At 44.6% G+C, this 21,294-nt stretch overlaps 1 protein-coding gene across 1 annotated transcript; it reads right to left on the reverse strand.

Annotated features, from left to right (window-relative positions):
* Nucleotides 1–298: 298 nt before the first annotated feature.
* LOC307079839 (F-actin-monooxygenase mical1-like) lies at nt 299–21,262 on the reverse strand (the record flags this gene model as incomplete). Its single annotated transcript, XM_079742347.1, has 23 exons — nt 299–519; nt 915–988; nt 1,872–1,965; nt 2,751–2,844; nt 3,416–3,517; nt 3,637–3,761; nt 4,746–5,562; nt 5,922–5,992; nt 6,445–6,685; nt 10,518–10,556; nt 10,707–10,813; nt 12,181–12,371; nt 12,646–12,793; nt 13,077–13,146; nt 13,356–13,482; nt 13,839–13,954; nt 14,113–14,370; nt 15,068–15,168; nt 18,649–18,804; nt 19,114–19,209; nt 19,662–19,769; nt 20,406–20,613; nt 21,005–21,262. The coding sequence occupies 23 exons, from the start codon at nt 21,260–21,262 to the stop codon at nt 299–301; spliced, it is 3,822 nt and encodes a 1,273-aa protein (XP_079598473.1).
* Between the last annotated feature and the right edge of the window lie 32 nt (nt 21,263–21,294).

Genomic DNA, 21,294 nt, shown 5'->3' on the forward strand with positions numbered 1-21,294 from the left:
AATGATAGGCCCAGATTTTTTTATTTAGTTTTACAAATCAAGAATAGGTCTGATTTGACTAATTGGCTTTCGATCCTTTCCTTCTGCCCTTGTAGTCCAAGACATGCTGCCCACCAGCTTTCAAAGTACAATGCTGCCACTGGTGGATTGGTATTCACATAATTATCCCATCCTGCCCTCTTGTAGTTCACCAAAACACCCTGAAACAACTTGAGTGTCACATACTTATGCCACAATAGGCTACTATCAGTGCAAGCAGGCCAATGGCAACCAAGCGCGCAGTCCTTCCTCCCTCACTTTAGAAACCACCAGCCGCCACTGACTCCCGGTGCACCTGAGCCCCCGCCTTGGAGTGTCTCTTGGCCTCCCTGAGGGTGAAGGCCTCCTGCTCCTCGCTCATCTCCTTCAGACGCTTCTCGTCCAGGAAGGCCACCAGGGAGTCCCTCATGTGCACCACCTCCATCCTCTGCTGCAGGATGCGCTCCTCCTCCGCCTGCTGCTCCGCCGTCTTCTCAGAGTCTGAGACACGCGCGCCATGCGCACACACCGACAAGCACACACAAAAAGACCAATGCACACGCACAATCACACACGCATACAAGCACATGCACACACACACACGATTAAGACAGGAAGATTACAGTTATTATCAACGTTATCTGTTGTACAATTACATTGCATTGGAACATATAATGTTCTAATTTAATAATAATGTTAACATTGCAGGCCCAAGTGGTCCGAATCATGTATTATTTTGTGAACAGCAGCAATCACAATAAATCTAATCAGTCTTTGAAAAGATTTTATCCATATTGCATAAGTTTCATATGCCTGCATCACAGCCGTCGCCCATAAACAATATAAATATGAATGACCTGTTTAGAACCAATCTACCCCAATTAAGCATGACATACCGCTAAGTTCCCTGTACTTCCTGAGCTCCAGTTCCAGTATGCCCTGTTGGTCTTCAAGCTCCAGCTGTCGAGACCTGCAAGAAAGCACCAAAACAGAAGGGCTTATTTACAGCTAAAGGGTTAGGGGCTAGGGTTAGCCTAGCTCTTATTTATTCAACCATCAGCATTCATATTCACACAAGAGAAACTAGCTGGATGATTATATTAGGAACCATATGCTTTTTATTTGAGATCTCCTTTAATGTGATAAGAAGTTTGATCACTGTTGTGATTTTCCAGCCCTACAGAACTAAATCTCTATTTTCAGGATACAAATGTTGCAGTGTTTACTGAAGGCGTCTCAAAGTGATGGGAAGGTGGTCTAACTTTTATTGTGGGCGGTGACCTTTAAATGGTGGCTCAATACTTGACTACCTTTGAAACATTTGTGCAGCAATCAACATTGACTCACAGGGTGCAGTGTGTGTTTGTGCGTGTGTGTGTGCGTGTTATTCATCCCCTCCAAGAGGAAACAGTGACCATGCTGTTGCCTATTTTCACCCTCAACACAGACAGTGTTGTGCTCACAGGGTGACTGCACAGTCACACACTGTTGACTTGCTGTATGTGTGTCCAGAGGGGGAACAGTTATTCATCTGGATTTATGTTGTTCATGCTTCTTAATAGTATCTCTCTTCTCATGCCTGGATTTAACGCTTTCACTTTATTATTATTTTATCTTTCTTTCGTTCTTTCCACGCCTACTTTTTATTTTGTGTTTTACCTTTTAAAAGTTTACAAACTAGTTTGTCCTTGATTATTTTATCTATATTTTCATGTAATCTATTTATCTTATGTACCCTGTTTATTAGCCATTTCACAACATCTGCTTAAAAAGATCATATGAATAAAGCTTACTATTAACATCGTCGTCATCATCATCATTATTATTGTTTGTATCATTGATATTCTACTTACGCCACCATGAGGTCGGACTCCTCAGAATCCACTGCGTTTTTCTCGTGGACCAGCTGTATCCACTGCTCGATCATCTCAGGAGAACCTGCACTTCCTTTGGAGAGGTTCAGAGGATGGTGTTAGCCATTAGCAAATATAGAGCCGTGTGTGTATGGGAATTAGTATGGTAAAGTACGGTATAAGATCAGGGTGTGCGTCGGTTAGATTGAGAAGAGAAACAGTCACACTATTGATACAAAGATTGTTACACAACAACATTGATGTTGTTATGGGCATACAACAAAAAATAACCAAAAGAGTGGCTCACGTTCGGTCCTCAAATTCATAAAAATGTTTAATTCGGTATTAATCTCCATGAAATGTATTCAGGCAAAGTTTTTCTAATCTATAGTAGATATTGTTTTCAACAATAATTTGTTGAAAAATGTCATGGGTACAACATTGTAAGGCAAGACAACATTAGCTAACTGGCGTAAAGAGACAGTAAATCCGTAAATTTGTTTTTAACAAATTAGATATCACTGGATGTGGAAGATTGAGGACAAACCTTCCTCCAGGATCATTTCAAGTAGATTCAGATTGTAATCAAAAGCTTTTTTATTCCCCCCCGTTTACTTCCCATATCTTTTTTAGTTTTTGTCCAGATGTGAGGTGGGTGTGACTTAGCCAGTCTATACATGAATTAACAGAAACCCTAAACCTCACAGGGACAATGTATTCCTGTCAGGGTTTGGGACAAAGTGAGAGGTTGTTGTGTGACTAACAGCTGCCTCACAAGCAGGATGTCAGTGGTCCTCATTCCCTGATCATGACTCCACACGCAGGACAACTCTGTGAGTTTGGTTGAGATGAGTAAGGCTTGTGTGGCTGCTCTCTCACCTGGCTCCCCTCTCAGAGCTCTTTCCAGCACCACGCCTTTTTCCTCCAGCTCTTTGAAGGTCACCTCGATCTCCTCCAGCCTCCTCTGGATGGACTGCCCAGGGTCAAAAGTCAAACCGTTAAGGCAAGGCAACTTTATTTATATAGCACTTTTCATACACGAGGCAGACTCAAAGTGCTTCACGTAGAAAAATGGTCATACAATAAAAATAAATAAAAGTTAAGTAAAAGAAAACAAATGCATAGTAAAAAAAATGCATTGTAGAGTAATATCATAAAAATAGATACGTAAGAGAAAAAAATGTTTTTAAGCTTGAGTAACCATAGGAACGGGAGTAAATGGGTATTGTTATTGGGGTAGGGTAAGAGATATAGCACAAACTTTTGTAGAGTAAAACACTTTCTGCAGCATAATATTCATATTAAGAGACAATTGGAATATGGTTGTTTACAATCTTGCAATCTTTAGCTGTGTCAATGAATTATGTTATTGCATTATTCAATTACGTTGTCAACCCCATAAGCTATAGTACAAGCCTGCTAAGGTAAAGCCCATTATTGGAATGGTATTCACATGTAGGTATTATTTGCAAAAGCATATGTAGGTATTATTTACAAAAGCAATACTACTGAATGCCCCTTATGAGCATTAAATAATTGCTGACCTGGGCATTACGGAAGCGCTGTAGTTCAGTCATCTTGGCTCTTCGCTCCAGTGTCCTCATCCTCCTCAGTTCCAACTTCTCTGCTTCAACAGGTTCAGAGGGCTGGGATGGAAAATGGAAAGGCAGTATATTTGTGTTTGTGTTCGTGCCAGTTTGAAATAGCAGTTTAAGTAGCAACTGTTAGCGCCAAATTGAACACGTTTGCTCCGATCCTAGCCTACCTTCTTGTCAGGGAATTCGATGTCGTCTCTCCCAAACATCATGTCTTCGTCATCGTCTTCATCATCGTCCTCCTCTTCATCAGCCCCATCTTCTGAAGTGCTGTGGCCATGTCTGAAAGTTGTCTCTGTGGACAAGAACAGGAAAAGATGAGAAAACGATGACCTGATGTGTGTGTGTAGTCCATTCTTTTTGGTCCATTTTAATACTGTAAATTTGCATGAATTCCATAGTCCGAAATAACATGTCACTCACATTCTACGAACTCTATTGGTTTGAGCCAATCAGAAAGGCCCTGGTATTTAGACAGCTACTGACCTACAAGACGACTAGTACACAATGTAAAGCGACTGACCTATCAGGCGACTGAAACACCACGCAAAGCTAACCTATCAGGCGACTAGGAAACAATGTAAATCTACTGACCTATCAGGCGACTAGGGCACAATGTAAATCTACTGACATATCAGGCGACTAGGACACAATGTAAATCTACTGACCTATCAGGCGACTAGGACACAATGTAAATCTACCGACCTATCAGGCGACTAGGACACAATGTAAATCTATTGACCTATCAGGCGACTAGGACACAATGTAAATCTACTGACCTATCAGGCGACTAGGACACAATGTAAATCTACCGACCTATCAGGCGACTAGGACACAATGTAAACCTACTGACATATCAGGCGAATGGTATACAACATATCATATATCAAATCTCGTATCATTATCTCATCAGTTTACCCTGTTGTGATAAACCTTAGATTGGGTTAGTCTAGTAATAAATGACAATCAACATTCCATTCTACAGCACAACTATTTCAATTAAATAATAGTGTTTTTGTGCCATTGACACATGTTTCGGTGTGACTTTTACGCCAATCTTTTGTCAAGGGTTTGTCAGCATCTCCTCCCAGTTTTCTCATCCATACTCCGTTCATATAAGTGTGTGCATGTAAGCGCGAGGCAAGAGAGGCTTTGGCCGACTGACAGTTAGCTCTTGTTAACCGCTTATGCTAAGCCCCAAAAAACGTTGCCTACTTTAACAGATAAAGGAGCTGGTTTAGAAGGGGGTTGGGGGGGGGGGTGGGCTGGCGTTACTCACCCACTCTGCCCGGGTGGGGGGTGAGGACGCCGAGCCGGGGGTCTCTGCTGAGCCGGGGCGATGAGAGGTTCCAAAAGGAGCCCGGCTCCTCGTTCCTGTGGATGCAGCGGCGGTACCCCTTCCTGCGCTGCAACGTGCTGCCGCTCCAGTAGCCCTCCTCCTCCTGCCCCGGGTCCTGGCCCTGGCCCTGGCCCTGTCCCTGCCCCGCCGGCTTGGGGGGGCTCGGGCACCCCGCCGTTGCCGCAGACGAGGAGGAGCAGCTGGAAGAGTCCGAGTCGGCGCTGAAGCTCTGGAGGTTCACCAGTTGGCACTTCTCCTCCTCCGACAGCTGCAGCTTTCGCAGCGACTGCGTAATGGGCCGGGACTCCTTCTGGCAGGGGGACCCCCGGTCCTGGTGCTCAGGGGACCCACCGGGGTCTTCGTTGTCGGCTAGGGGGGTGACCAGGTGGAGGGTTCGCGGCTTGGGGACCGGAGGCGGGGGCTGCGGGCTGGGGTGGTCCTGCTTGGAGTCGCGGGGCTTTGGGGTCGGAGGGGACATGGTGGGCATGGTGGTCTTCTCCTCCTCCTCCTCTTCCTCTTCCTCTTCAAAAGGTGCTACCATCCCGTTAGCTTGAGGGTCCCGGGGGGGCTCTGCAGGGGACTGGGGGTTTCCTATAGGTCCAGGGATGGTCTGGTGTTGATCTTCCTGAACTGGATGTGGCCGTTTGGGTCCAGAGTCTAGCGAGTCTTCGTGACCCTCGTCTGAGGGGGAGGGAACGTCTTCATCGCTAGAAGTGCTGTTCTCTTCATCTGTTGCACCGTCTCCTCCTGCACACACCTGGACCAATCCAAAACGACAAGGAAAAAACAACAACAGAGGGTAATGAGGAAAATACAATAACTGTGCTGTGTTCGTTTCTCGTCCATGCGCCGTTAGGAAGGCATTTGAGCCCATAATTCCCCCACCGGTACAAAATTGCTCTCTGTGAATGAATTGCATCCGCTCACTCGCTTTCCTCATATTTATTTGAGCTTTCCAGCGCTGACTCCACAGGGCTGCAGCAGCTGATGAGCATCATCATATCCCGCGGCAGGGCGCGCTCGTACTTATTGGCGCGTTTAATTCCGACTGTCGGCCGACGTTAAGTCATGTTAGTCTGGAGAGGCGGCGGTAATACTTTCCCTGGGGGGACCCACCTCATCAGAGGAGCCCTCGGATCCGTTCTCGGGGCCCAGGTGTACGGAGTGCAGCTCGCAGTAGAAGGTCCCTGTGTGAGCCAGACGGGAGAGGAGTGGAGTGAGGTGACACGAGGAACGCAGCCCTTTTCAACGGATATTACTTCATTATTCATCCAAACGATGTCCCAAATAATTCATGCGGATACATAAATGACACGGTGGTGTGTAATTATACCAGGAATAGTCTTCCACTGAGCACTTTAATACAACAGGTGGTACAGCTGTTAATGTTCCTCTTTTTTGGGCTTATGCATGAGGAACAATTCTGTGTTATTTTAGGTAAATGTAAAACTATTGAAAGACGAACATGACCAACGAATCCCAGAAGCAATCCCTCGAGTGGGCAGGCAATCCTTTTCACCACTTACAATGAAATGCTTGAAATGATCACAACACACCTTCCCAATCTGTGCGTGTCGAGCACAAATACAAACACCCTGAACCCCGCGATGTGTGATGGAGCAAATGGTGGCCCACCCACCTGTGGTCTGGTGGAAGGTGTAGCCGCCCAGCCTCAGCGGGTGTCCACACTTGTGGCAGGTGAAGCAGTCGCGGTGGAAGAACTTCCCCATGGCGTTGACGCGGGCCAGGAGGTACAGCCGCTGGCCACAGCTGTAGCAGTCCTCGCTGCTGCTGCCCAGTGCCGGGGCCGCGTCCGGATCGGGGACCCCCTTCACACCGGAGCCCTGGTTCCCCTCCGGGGCAACAGGGGGTGCTGCAGGCTGAGGGAGGCAAAAGAAGTTGGAAGTCAGAGAAAAACGCTTAATTTTCTTTTCTCCAGTTTAGTCATATGCGTTTTTCATCTATTTATTTTATTTATTTAAAGTTTATTTAGACATGGACACTGCACATTAAAGGATACTTCACCGGTGGAGATATGAAGGTTATGTGAAGTAAGTAATTCTATGTATTATAAATGTGCAAAGAAAATTGAAATCGGTTCATCCTAGCCTGAGAAAAGGCCTAAAGTGTCTCTCTGGCTCAAAAGTAAGAAATCCTCCAACTACCACAATGCATTGCGCTCGCTGCACCGCCCGTCTGTTTCCGTTTGGAGGGGGAAGGACCCATGGTCCTAGCGCGGGTGGTAGCGTTTTTTCAAACGCATCACTTGTATATTACTGTACAGCATAAAAACATTTGCTAATTACAGTAGCTCAGCATATCAAGTATTTCTACTCAACCTTTTCTCCCATGTTGAAATAAGTGTTTATCTTATACAGTAGGCCTACTTTAGCATAACAGCACTTGGGTTAGTAAACAAATCACAACAACCAACATGAATTTGAAGTTTTATTCATGAAAAAATATGTTGGTATGTATGTCTATTTACAAAAATAAAACGTGTAGAGTGCGTTTGCTAGAGTCAAAATAGTCACAGCTCATCTTGAGCATCTACTCTCTCCTGGTAGCCACGGTACTGCCCATCTTGTGCTGGGCAATTAGCTCTGATGGCCTGGACCAGAGATGTGAACTCGAGTCACATAACTTGGACTCGAGTCATGATTTTGATGACTTCAGACTCGACTTGACAAAATAACGCATGACTTGCGACTCGACTTAGACTTCACTGCTATTGACTTGAGACTTGACTCGGACTTTGCCTCTTTGACTTGTAATGACTCGACATGTCTTGAGTCAAAAACATTTATTGTTTTAGATATCTAACCTATTTCCCGCCTAGAGGGCTAGACACCCAAGACACATTCACTTCCATAAAGATTAAAAAAAAAACAGCCAGCGTAGACGAATCTGCACTTCAATAATATCAAAACGACATTTCGATATCGTTTATACTTTATTCAGAATAACAGTTTTAGTTTTATATCGGCTGCGTTTTGAGTTGGTCCCATTGAAGCCGTCTGGCCAGCCTCTGACGCCTTGGTCACACTACATGCGTCTGTCGACGGATGACGAGGGCGTGTCTGACGTATTAGTCTTTGTAGACCCATACTGCAGCCAATCAAATTGCTTCCCGCTACAAAGCCGATGTGTGGATATAAATACAAAAGATGTCACAAACAACAGGTGACTAAAAACAATCATCATTCCATTTCTTTAGAAAATGTTTAAAGAAATGTTATTTTTCCTTCTTCCTGCTTGTTGCAAAATGGATCCAGTAGACGCATGGAGTGTATTTGCATAACCGTGATCTGATTGGCCAACGGATCCGGCGGTGCCTGAAAAGTTAAACATTTCTCAACTTTTTGAAGACGGACGGAAGTAGTGTGAACAAGGTCTAAGGGCTCGTCCACACTACCTCCGTCCGTTGACGGATCTCATTGACTTTGCGTGGGGCGTTCGCGAAATGCATTGTGGGTCCGTCCGTCCATTTGGCTCCGTGGCCTGCGTCAAAAAGTTGAGAAATGTTCAACTTTTCAGGCAGCGTCGGATCCGTCGGCCAATCAGATCGCGGTTATGCAAATACACTCCACGCGTTTCCTGGATCCATTTTGCAATAACAAGCAGGAAAAATCCGGCCGTTATATATTCTTAAAGAAATGTGGAATAATAGGATTGTTTTTAGTCACCTGTTGTTTGTGTCCTCTTTTGTATTAATATCCACACATCTGCTTTGTAGAGGGATGCGTCTACAAAGACTAGTCCGCTATACCTCAGACACGCCCTCGGCCATCCGCCAACGGACGCATGTAGTGTGAACAAGGCGTAACACTTAAGACATCGTAACTAAATCATTGTTCAACCCTTTACCTTCGTTCAAAAAATGTAACAAATTTACACACTTGTATCTTCAATAATATATAAAAGGAATTTCGATACCATTTATGCTTTCTTCAGAATCACAGTTTAAGTTCTATAGCGGCTTCGTTTCAGTTGGTCTCATTGATATACGTTGACGTTGGAGGTGAGGACGTTCAGCAGTGTTGCCAGATTGGGCGTTTTTTACCGCTCTATTGGGCTACATTTTGAGGACGTTCAGGCAGTGTTGCCAGATTGGGTGGTTTTCCCACCCTATTGGTATAGACAGAAACAATGAACATATTAACTGTATTGATAAGAAATCACTGTACATTAGAGTGATATGTTGAAATTATGATCAATAGCCTAATAATGACATTAAGTAAAAATACATGGTGACTTGTTCAAGACTTGAAAAAGTTTGGGACTTGGACTCGACTTGGCTTTGGTGTGACTTTGACTTGGACTCGACTTGCCTTTCCCTGTCTTGACTTGGGACTTGACTCAGACTTGACTGCTAAGACTTGGGACTTACTTGGGACTTGCCAAACAGTGACTTTGTCCCATCTCTGGCCGGGACAACACAGGCAGGCGATACTGTCTAAGAAATATGTATCCAATACCCAACTTTTCAGATGAGGCGCAAAGCCTGGGTGAGAGGTTACACACATGGCCCTGCCTCGCCAGATTCAGCCAATTATTCTAGAAGAAACTGGCATTGCTGAAATTCGCTGCAGCACAGGGACTCTGTGTCAGTGTCTATAGGCGAACAGAGCAAACCGGCGCGCTCCAGCTCCTCGTCCTGGGCAACAGGCAAGGCTTGTTCAGCTGCTGCCGCGGCAGCCTCCACCTCTATTTGCGTCAATTCTTCCTGGCTGTATTCTGGCTCGTACAAATAGCCCTGAATGCCCGAATCCAACCATAGATTTTCAAAATCCACTTCCGCTGTTTAACATTGCAAATTTGTTTTCTAGCTAAGCGGTGAAGAAACATGGCGGACATTGTGTTTACATCTCGTACGCGAGCTCCCGCCCCGCCTCATTCCTTATTGCTGGGCTCGCAAATTTGCGGAACCAGTGGTTTGTAGTCCTCGGCCCTTCTAGCAGGCAAGCAAAGTTTTACTGAGATGATGTCAAATGCGTCATTTGATATCATCTCAGGAGAAAATTAGATCAGCAAAGCTGGGCCAAGGGAAGACTGGGTTAGACTGAGGGGAAAAAAACTTTTTTTTATATTACAATAGCGATTTTATAATGATAGAACGCCGGTTCTGAATCGTTGAAGTATCCCTTTAATAAACATGAAAATGTCAATGTGACAGAATTAGTAAAAATGGCTATTAACAAAATTATCTAACGTAAAAGATGATTCTCTGTCAATACTGATGGATGATGATAACGTCTGAATCTGAGCATAATTATCTTTTTTGAATTGTTGAACTGTTTGAGAGTTTGGTGAGATCCAAATCTACATACAATTTGGTGGTGACCACACAGCTAATATTATAATGACTTAAAACGTTTCCGCTAATATTAGGTAGGGTTAGGGTGTTCATATGATTTGGCTCATATTATGGATTCATATTATTCAGCGAAAATGATATTGTGTTCTATTATTTCAGCTTATATTATAAACAGTTCTTATGTTTCCGCCTCCTCTCTTACAAAGCCTGTGAGCAATTGGCCAGCACGCTGTGTCACTTTGTCCCACCGTACAATCATACCCTGAATAAGATTACTGCTACTTTATGTCACACTGTGAAAGTAAGATCATGGCCATTTCAGGTCTTTAAGACCGGAACAGAGAAGCACCGCTCTCGCTTGATACGTTTGCCATGCCAACCTTCTGCAGATTTATACAGGTCTCATCGCCCATGTTGGCCTTCTCCTGTCTCTTCTACATTAAGAGGATAAGCCATCCTCACCACACACAAGGGTCTTGATACAAACACCAGGAGCGAGACCTTAATCCTACCTCTGGTTGGCATATTGACAAGAACCCTTGATAGAGGGGTGATACCGTGTGCTGTGTAAACAGTGGGCTCACCTTGCGTCTCTGCAGCAAGTTGTGCTTCAGCTTGCTCAGGAAGTAGATGGCAGACTGCGCTTGCGACAGAGTCAGGGGCTTGGGTAGGCCCAGGACGTCTGCAGGCTCTGGTGGTCCGCAAAAGGAGAGGGATTCACACACACAAACACAATAAACACATGCGTATGCACAGACATGAGCCCTACTCACACTCCGCACGCTGCTACGTCAGTCTCCCTGCGGTGATGCACACAAAATCAATCAGTCTACTATCTGCAAAATAAGTAGCAGAATCCCGACAGTCTCTCTGTCCTGTCTAACCACACTTTCTTTTAATGTTTCTTGGACGGGATGTAACTTGTAATTTCGTGTACTTCTGACATGTGCAATGACAATAAAGTCTCTATCTTCTCATAAACCTTCTCCGTTTCATCAACCTGCATCTCTCTGGCAAGCAAGAATTAGAAATCATTGACACCAATCACCACCCATACTTACCCTTAATGTTACTACGGCAGCCTGATTCAGATGAACCAGTCAGGACCAATATAGAGCCTGCACACACACACACATCCCCCCCCCCCCCCCCCCCCCACCCCCCCACCCCCCCCCCCCCCCCCCCACCTCCCTCACACAGAGCTGCTCCCCAGCCCTCTCCCCTCAGCTCAGGTTGCAGGAGACAGCTCCCTGCTGCACATCTGTGAGCGTGTGCGACTGCACAGCATCACTGACGAGAGCCGACATGTCCCACCCACTACAGCTTACACAGTGGGCTCGCAATACTGGCCCTCCACTTTTGTAAGGACCCCTACCCACCTTATTACACAAACACATGTACACACACCCAAAGGGACTCATCAGAATACCACCTGAATAAATCAACGCAGCGCCGGCAATAAGATCCTCCTTCAAAGGCAGGAATACTATTAGCTCCCGTTGAGAGACGCGGTAGTCCCTCCCTGATCCCAGAGCAGCCTTGTTCTGCCGCTGCAGTTTGTTAGTGCACGGGAGCAGTGCAACCCTTTAGAAACTGGCTCTGAGCCAGAGACAGAGCCACTCAAAAACCCCAGTAAATTATGGGTAACTTGCTCTTAAAGTGACGGTGCGAAATTGAAATACTTCTCATCACCAAACGTGCTGAGAGTCGCAGGAGAACAGGGCCTGACCCTTTAAGAAATGTTTGATAATGTTGTGTACTTGAGATTAATTACTAATGCAAGATTTAATAGGGTTATATAAAGCACCCATCAATAAAGACAAACAAACAATTATATAGAATTTAGACAGCAATATGGCAGTTTAAACTGAAAAAAAACTATACAAAATGTCGAACAATCATTATCAATAATATGGGGTACGCAAATGATCATTTAATATTGTTTTAAAACATTTTCTTATTAAAAGAATAAGAATGCTATCATTTGAATTCTTTTTAAATTGTTATCGCGGCTGAGATCTTGTTAGGAGGGCCAGAGATCCATTTCTGAAGGCATACCTTTTTTGTTCCTTGTGAGGCCGTCGTGGAACTGGGTGAGGTACAGCACCATGGACAGCTTGTCTATCAGGCCACTGCTGGCCATGTCACTGGCGGCCATCACCGGGGAGATGCTCAGCTCCCGCTCCAGAAGATCCATGGCCAGTTGGTTGTTGTGAACCGCATTGGACTCATTCAGAGACGACATGTCACTGAGACCAGACGAGGATCACAACGGAAGAACCAAATGACAATTATTAATTACAATTTTAAAAATTATTAATTAATTCCTTATCTCCCCATTTATATCCAGGGTTCCAGCTGTGGGTTATCTCAAAATAAACAAACTAACAAATGAGGAACCAGATAAACAGATAAATGCACAGGGTCTCATCCCTTTAAAACAGTCCATCTAAAGGTTCTTACAGTAGCTGTGTTGTTTTTACAAGGAGATTATCCTAAGAGCTTCGAGCTAACTGGACTCACATGAGCTTGGGTCTGAAGCGGTGGATCAGGGCACACAGGGCTATGCCGGAGGTCCATGACTGGGTGAAGTCCTTCACTTCTACTCCGGCATAGCCCGCCGTGTTCTTCTGACACCACCTCAACAGATCCTCCACACCACCCGCCGAATCTGGGATCAGGACAGGGAGGACGTTTACACGAGGTGGATAAATCTTAAAGGTCCCATATTATACCACCAGTTGTGAGTGTGATTAGCCGTTACAAGCCGTTTTGAAACTCTACCTCTTCTGACATCACAAGTGGGCGTGTCCACCTAGATGTATGCTGGATAGATCAGTCCACCAACCTACTCAGTGGACTGTAGCAAACGTTGCTCATCTATCCAGCACAAGTCTAGATGGACACGCCCACTTTTGACAACAACAAGGGAAATAAATAAAACAAACAACAACCTTTTCGTAGGTGAGCGCCTATGTTCTCCTTGCTCGGAGGGATGTCGTTGACGTGGTACAGGTGCTGTACCTAAAAAATAACAGACACGCATCGAAACGGTGGACGGGTGAACCTCCTCAGAAGTAAAGACGGAGCTTTGATCAATGCATTGTGACAAACCTTTGTCACTACATTTGTAGTGGAATTGTAACCACACAGCAATTTGTGTCACTTCAATAAACACAAATCTGTTCACACTCTGTTCGGGGGGGGGGGGGGGGGGGGGGGGGCAGTCTGACCTGGTGCACCTGTATGGCAGACAGGTTGACGTGCCGGTACCGCGTGGTGGGGTCGATGCTGTAGGACGTGTAGTTCTTGTTGGTGTTCTCCGGGTCGGTTTGGGACAGGAGCTGGTAGACCCTCTCTCTGTGTGGGACAATGTGGGTCAGTGTGTGTCGTGAGTGGGAGTAAACCATAAAGGGGGAAGAGATATGATAAGATAGAGCTGGATAATCAAATGAAATGGTCTGCGATACGTAGACCAACGTCTTTCAAATAACGTCTAAAGTGTCTACACATTTACACATTCTGAACATTCATGATAAAGTAGGTCATTTTTGATTATGTAAACTACTAATCTTACATGTTGTACCTTTAATCATTTTAGAAATGTTTAGGATCCGAAATTGTTTATTTTTGGATTCCAGGTTCAAATGGATTGAATTGCTTTATTAATCCCAGATGGGAAGAGAGAGAGCGCTGACTCAAGTGCTGTCTCCTACCGCTCAGCCAGCACTTTAAGGGAGGGGATTCCCAGGCCCCAGCTTCTCACCATCCACGCTGTGTCAAAGGCAGCAAAGAAACCCCGGGCAATACCTGTTCCCAGGGGCCAGAAGGGCTGCACAACCAAAACACAAAGAGACCATTAGAATGTATGCCAAACATTCTGCCTATAGTTCTTTGCTTTGGAACACATGTCTGGCAGAAGTAACCGCACGCTGTACATTGAACCGGGGTGGGGCGTGTGTGATGTAGCAGGTGAACGGACGGACCCACCTCCACCAGGCTGTCCCCGACCAGGCCTATTAGCAGCTTCTTGCCGCGGCGCTCCCGCACCAGCGAGGCGTGCTCGGCGCGGTGCATGCAGGTGAAGTCGAACATGGCCACGTCGGGCCGCCCCGCGTGGTTGGTGGCGAACTCCAGGTCGGGCAGCTGGCGGTTGGTGGAGAAGTTGGCCGCCTCATAGGCGTAGCGCCACAGGGCGTCATGGTCCACGTTCTCCCGGGCCAGCAGCTGCTCGGCTTCGCTGTAGTCCTGGGGGGAGGGCGATACGGTACCATATGATACGATAGCACTTCTCAAATTCGACCTGCATCCCAGCAGCACCATTTACAAACATCACAGACAAGACAGGACATCAAAAACAGGACATCAAGACACGACCCAAAAATAAAATGTGATAAACTTTTAAGGCCCATCAGCGTGCATTTGATCTGGGATTAAGTGCCTTGTTCAGTTTGAGGATTGACTGGTGAACAAAAGAGTGTGGGGATAGGGGGGGCGAGGGATGATGACTTGATTGACAAGAACCTGTAAAACCTTTCTTTGGCCAGGGAAGAAAGCCGGAAAGAGTCAAGGGGCCCCTGGCAGGATAGCATTTAGAAAACTAGGGGTGAATAAAGTTTAAGGGTTTGCGTGTTTTACAACCAAAAGTTACTTCGTTCGCTGCCTGTGGTCTGCAGCTTACGTGTAGGATGCCCCCCTAATACTCATTGTAACATGCATCTATGTATATATATTATATATAAAAATAAGAATTCTATATAATGATATACATTAAATATATCATTAAGAGCATCAGTTAATCAGCTCCAAGCTGGAGGCTAGAGAGTAGAGAGAGAGGTCGTATAGGAGCCCAGAGTTAGTAGTAATGGCTTGGATCTCTCATCAATCAGGTTAATTTTAGTTTGTTCATTGTGTTCGTTTTATTGGTTTTGTACGTGTGTGTTACCTGCTTAATGACGCCCTTCTTCAACAGACTCTTCTTCTTGGCAGTCATCACAAAATAGTGGGTGTCGTCCTTATAGTAAACAATGTTTTCTAAATCAATACCTTTGGAGAGAGGCAGTGGGAGAGGAGACAGGGAGGAGAGAAAGGAAAATAAACGTTTCATCTTGATTAGCTTTAACACAAATTAAGTATATACAGATACAAGCAAAAATACATTAAGCAGGAAGCAGGAATCTGATTATAGGATAGGATAAAAAAAACCAAACCAATATTCTGGTAAAGCTTTATTAGGCATTATTAGCTTTTAACTGCTTACAGGGAAACTGTGGAACCTATTGTAGTTCTAGGGATTCCGTATTATTATTGTTTTTCGTTGGTGACGCCTGCAGCTCTGCTCTCAATCGCTCAGGAGTTTTCAAATTTGTCGAGAATGTAAATATTCCCGGTAAGCAGGTCTCCAATAACGTCTAGTACCACTTCACCCATGAAGTGAGAAGTTAAACCGTGCCCCTCCGCCTGATGGCAAGCACTGGCGGCGAAATGATTTCAGTGGTGGGGGGCCAACTGCGCGTGCATGTGTCGAACAGTGCGTAACACCTCATCAGCCTATGATCAATCAGTCTGTTTCCCAGGTCTAATTAATAGCCTACATGTGCACCTGTGGGCATAAAAATAATACTTTATTGAAGCATGCAATTGTGATGAAGAACAAAATAAAAAGAAAACATAAAGTGCTTGCATGATATTGAAGCCTACCGCGATCGTTTGGCAACGCAATTGCTGCCTGCTGTAGTACTCTCATTGGCTGAATCGTAGAGAACGTTTTAGACTCAAACAATATAAGGTCACGGGGAGACGAAACTCTGTTTGTTTGTATGTTTTATTTACGTGACCATATTTTTGTTACATGTAAAAAAAAAAAGAATCAGTTCCCGTGTTTTAGGAATCAGTTCTCGTCATTCACCTTCGGGATTCGTTCTTTCTGACCGAATCGTTCGCGACCGACCCATTACTGATGAACATGCATGCAAAGAAAACATTATGAGTTGTATTATATATGCAAGTATTTAGACTAGCTAAAGCTGCAGGCTTAGTATTGCTTAGTAAAAAAAAGAAAAGTGATGAAGATGGTGAGGACGAGGGGCAGTGACAATCATGCAGGAGGTAAGATTTTGGGTCTGACGGTCTGAGATGATCAGTGTGATACTTTGATGACGAGAGGGAATTCCCTGACGTAAGTGCCGTGGTGGTTCCAGCTGTGAGAATGTTTTGACCAATGAATGATTCCAGAGGTTTTGACTAGCCTACTAATCATCGGGGAAACCCCTCTTGCATTAGTGGTGCGTTCACATCGCTGGAAAATATGGGGAAAACCTTTTCGCGACGTCGGAAAGTTCGCGTGAACGACACTTCTTGACGCTGTTACGATTCTACTTCCGTTCGGCAACTCGGGCCAAATTTTGGTAACAGAGTTGCCCAGTTGGTGACGTATGGTTTATTAGTGACGCGCATGAACATGGCGGAACATGAACGTTTTACTCAATATAAAAGAATCAACCATCATATCACATACTTTACTATTGATTGAGGTTGTAACGTCTTTTGGCATGACTTTGCTCAGTTTTAAACGTTGTGTACTGGTAAACCAGATCTAGATAAGGGCAAGTGTTGCCTTCCATACAGTGGCAATACTGTATGTGCTTCTCATAAATAAAAGCAAAAGGATAATAGGTGATAGACATCAAGGAAATAAAGGCATGCAAACTTGAAACTGATACTACTAAGTTCTGTTTAGTTCTGACTAGTTTTTATCGGATAAAAAAAACCTGCTGTGTAACGTAGGATAAAGGGTAGACTATATGCACTTTATACGTTTTGAAATCTCCTATCTGAGCTGACAGCTGAAGCTGCGGTGGGTCGGAGTCTCCAACACATTTTTTAATTGAATTACCTGTAGTCCTATTCATCCCCAAATTGCAATGCGACATGCCTGCCGCCAGCTAGTCTGACCTAGATGGAATTCATTTTGCCATAAGAAATAATGCTTTACAATCAATTGTCAGTCATAGCTGTGTTTTGGGTGTAACATGCATTAAACCAACATCTCCCATCTCAACCTGGCGCAATGAACTTAACGAGTTGGTAGCCTATTTAAGGCTACGTCCTGCGGAGCAGTTAGGCTACATGGTGAAATGAATGTAGCACAAAGGACCCAGCCTCCCTCACTTTAGCTTTACCCAAATAATTTAACGTTTTGTAGCCTACAAAACTAAGGACATTTTCTTAGAAGGCTGGGCTATAGCCAGATGCTCATTTTTTGTTAATGCATGATGACAGCTCACCCACACCAGCTCTTATCAGTTCGGAAAGTTTACCCTTTTCTACGTGTGATTTAACTAGTGTTAAAATTTACTATTAAATTTTTTGTTCATCTTTTGTATGTGCTCCGAAGGTTTCTGCTAGTCTGTGGCCGAACTATTTTCTGATAAAACAACATTTTCCAGTCACAAACAGCCTTCCCGTCCACTCGTCTTCCGTTCCCTATAGTGCACTCGCTCACAAATGAGGGTAATATTCAGCAATAATAATCAATCACCCACTCTGTCACTTGTTTCACCAATACTACCCCCACTATACCACCTCCAGCAGGCAAGTAACAATATTAGGCCAAAACATTACTAAGAAACGAAATATTTCATCAATACAGGCAAAAAAAATAATTGCAGTGGAAGCTACCAATGTAATTATTATTTATTTTTTTTCCACGAAAAGTGGGGTGGCCATTGGCTTCACGGCCTCATGGGTTCTGACGCCCCCGATGGCAAGCACTTGTGAAACTGTGCTTTCACAACTGTTCCGCATGTCAAACTTATTTGACATGCAGAACATTTTTTACTGTTTGATTTTCTTTGCTGCGGTGAACATTTTGGTAACACGTCAAACATTGTCTGAATAACCAACTGTCAAAATGACACTGGATATGGTACACATGCTCTAAGGATGTGTCTGATTAGGAGTTATTCATAATTTACAAATCAATTATAATTGACTACAATGCAATATTCAATCAATCACCAATCAGATTGAGAATTACCCAGGGCCTTGAAACGATGTAGGCACATAGACACCCCCCTTAAGAAGTCGGCCAAGTGCCACAGTGAATACATTTTAAGCTCAAGCCTTAGGGTTAAGGCTCCACTGCCTTGAAACTTTACATAGCTGACATTCCCCTTGAAAAGTTTGCCAAGTTTGGTGTACATAGCTCAACAAATGACATCACAGGGTCAATTTCATTATGTGATCAGCCAAGCGCTAGACCCCACTTTGCCCACAGGGGGCGCAAATCACCCATAACCGTCATGACGTCAAACCATGGCTGGCGTTCACTTAAAAACGCCAGGGGACATTATCTTACCTCACGGCACTCACATTTGTATTGTTTACAATACAATAAAATATATTTTTTTACTGGTTGGGGGTTGATTGTGTCAGTTCTGCTCAGATTTTGTTGAGCAGAGTATATTGTTATACCATAGAATACTGGAATATACACACAGACACACACACACTAAGGCCAGTCACCTGTTTGAGTGAGCAGATCATGGAAGAACTTCTGGTTGTAGATGCGGGCCACTCCACTGATCTCTGCCACCTGGGCCTCAGCCGCAGTGTGTCTGTTGGTGAAGTTGGCTGTGATGCCGATGGCCAGCTTCCCCCTGAGCTCCTTGTGCTTGAAGCCTGCAGAGAGACCGTTATGGAAGTGATTTAACGTATGCCCCGCACAGCTCTGAAAAGGATCCCAGAAGCGTCCTATATGTCGGTGTAATGCATGTTTTAAGTGCAATATGTTAATCCCAAGTGGAATATGTAATCAATGTTCCTTACTGTGTGTGTGTGTGGGTGTGTGTGTGTGTGTGTGTGTGTGTGTGTGTGTCTGTGTGTGTGTGTGTGTGTGTGTGTGTGTGTGTGTCTGTGTGTGTGTGTGTGTGTGTGTGTGTGTGTGTGTGTGTGTGTGTGTCTGTGTCTGTGTGTGTGTGTCTCAAATACCATCAGGGAGAAAGCTCCCCCCTCCAGCAGAAATAAAGACATCAAATTCAAAGGCCAGCGTAGGATGGGGTTTAGGATGCAGTTTGGCCGTCCAACCTGACATGACAAAGCCATTTAAATAGAAGAAAAAAAACAGTTAAAACACAGTTGATATCATAGTTTCTATAAAACAAACACTTTGTGTATTTATGGTTTAAATGCAGCAGTCTTTCATGTTTCTGAATCTTTTTTCAGGTCAAATCCTGAATTTTTCTAACATGTCTAGATGGCTATGTTTGTATGAGGGTCACCTGCTAGTTTCCAAGGGAAGAAGTATCATGAGCATCACTCCATAAGCATATGTCATAAATTCTTAGCCTGTTAAGCCCTTTGAGACTGTAATGCTGATTAAGGGCTATACAAATACAATTGAATTGAATTGAAATTTAATTGAATTGAATATGCTACATGGCGGCAGAATGACGTTACTGATTTACACCTCAACGGTTTCTCGATAGCAACAATAAGCCAGTCTCATGTAAGGAGGCTAACAGGTAAGATTGTGGCACCTTTGTCCCCGGAGGGCTCCTCCAAACCCTGGAACTCCACCGCAGTCAACACCTCCACCCCCAGGACCAAAGCCACCTTCAGCAGGATGAGCTGCAGCTGGCGAATACCTGCACAGAGACACGGGATGTGGATCACATTATTATGATTAACATTATAATTATTATAACCATAAATATATATGATCATATAGATTATGATGATGATTATTATTATAATTTGAATAACTTTTATCATATACATTATTATGATACATATTATCATAGGAATAATATAATGGTTATCATATTATTCTAAATGATGATATAATGGTTATTATATTATTCTATTCAATACGATTATAGTATTAACAACAATATTGATAATATATCACGACTGGTATTGTATGTGAAAAACGTCGTAGCTCCTGGCTAGTTTCAAAAGTCTCAAGTAACTAAATATTTGACAACAGGTCTATGCACACAAGTGACTCCCAGCTCATAGTGACGCGTAATCTAGTTGCTCCTTTGTGGTAGACCACATTTGAGTCATCATCTCAAATGTGCCGAATCATTGACGATCACCTGGTAACGTGTCATGGTCACATGGTCCCATGTCACCCCACCATGTGACAGTGCCATAACAGAGAGCATGCTGAACGAGATGAGCCAGCTGTCAATCAAATACAGCGTTCCAACACACACACACACACACACACACACACACACACACACACACGCTCCCAGTTATTCCCAGTGTTTCCTCACTGATGTGGTCCAGGGTCCCGGTGCAGAATCGACCGTAGAGCTTCTTGGCTCCGAGCCCTCGGAGGTCGTAGATGGTGTAGGGCCACAGGTGCAACACGTTGTTCCTGGAGAAGGACGCCCTCTTCTCCACCACCAGCACCTGGGCCCCCAGCAGGGCCAGCTCCACGGCGGCCCTCAGCCCACATGGTCCGGCCCCCAACACCAGACACTGAGCAAGAAGAACGAGAGCATAATTCCTAACGGTAGAACTCCTACTGCTACTACTTGTAGTACTGTGTTCATAGTCACAGTGTGAACCTTTTAGTCTGGTGTTCACACTTCAAGTGTGTCAACGCACCTAGAGTGAGCGCCATATGAAAGCACGTCAGAGTGGACACCTCGCATTTCCCACACACATGCACGCACTTTCAGATCATCTGAGATTTTACCTGCAACCCACCAATTGCAAGACAACCTGTTCTGCTAGATATGCAAACACTGGTGGCCAAACGTTGTATACAAATCAATATAAAACAGAGTGAAATGTGTGTCTGTGATGTGTCTCTATATAGAGAAATTAAATCCAAAGTTGTTGCTTTAGTCATCGGTTGACCTGTTACCTTGTTTTCGGCACAGGCCTTCCTCTGCTGGTAGACCTTGTGTGACGCCCTCTTATCTATCTTCACCCACAGGGCTTTGGCCTTCCAGTAGTTCAGCCTTTCCTTCAGCTTGGAGTAAAAGACCCTGTAGTCCTTGGGATCCACTTGGAGCTGCTCGCACAGCGCCGAAAAGTGCTTCTGCACATCCCTGCAGGATTCGGCCGTGACAAAGAGGTCGAACAGAGCATGCGAGGGCTCGGTGGGCTCCGCGTTCGCCATGGAGACCCCAAGGCGTCTTCCCTTGGTTTGCT

Source organism: Pollachius pollachius (genome assembly GCF_949987615.1).
Source record: "Pollachius pollachius genome assembly, chromosome: 8".
NCBI lineage: Eukaryota > Metazoa > Chordata > Actinopteri > Gadiformes > Gadidae > Pollachius > Pollachius pollachius.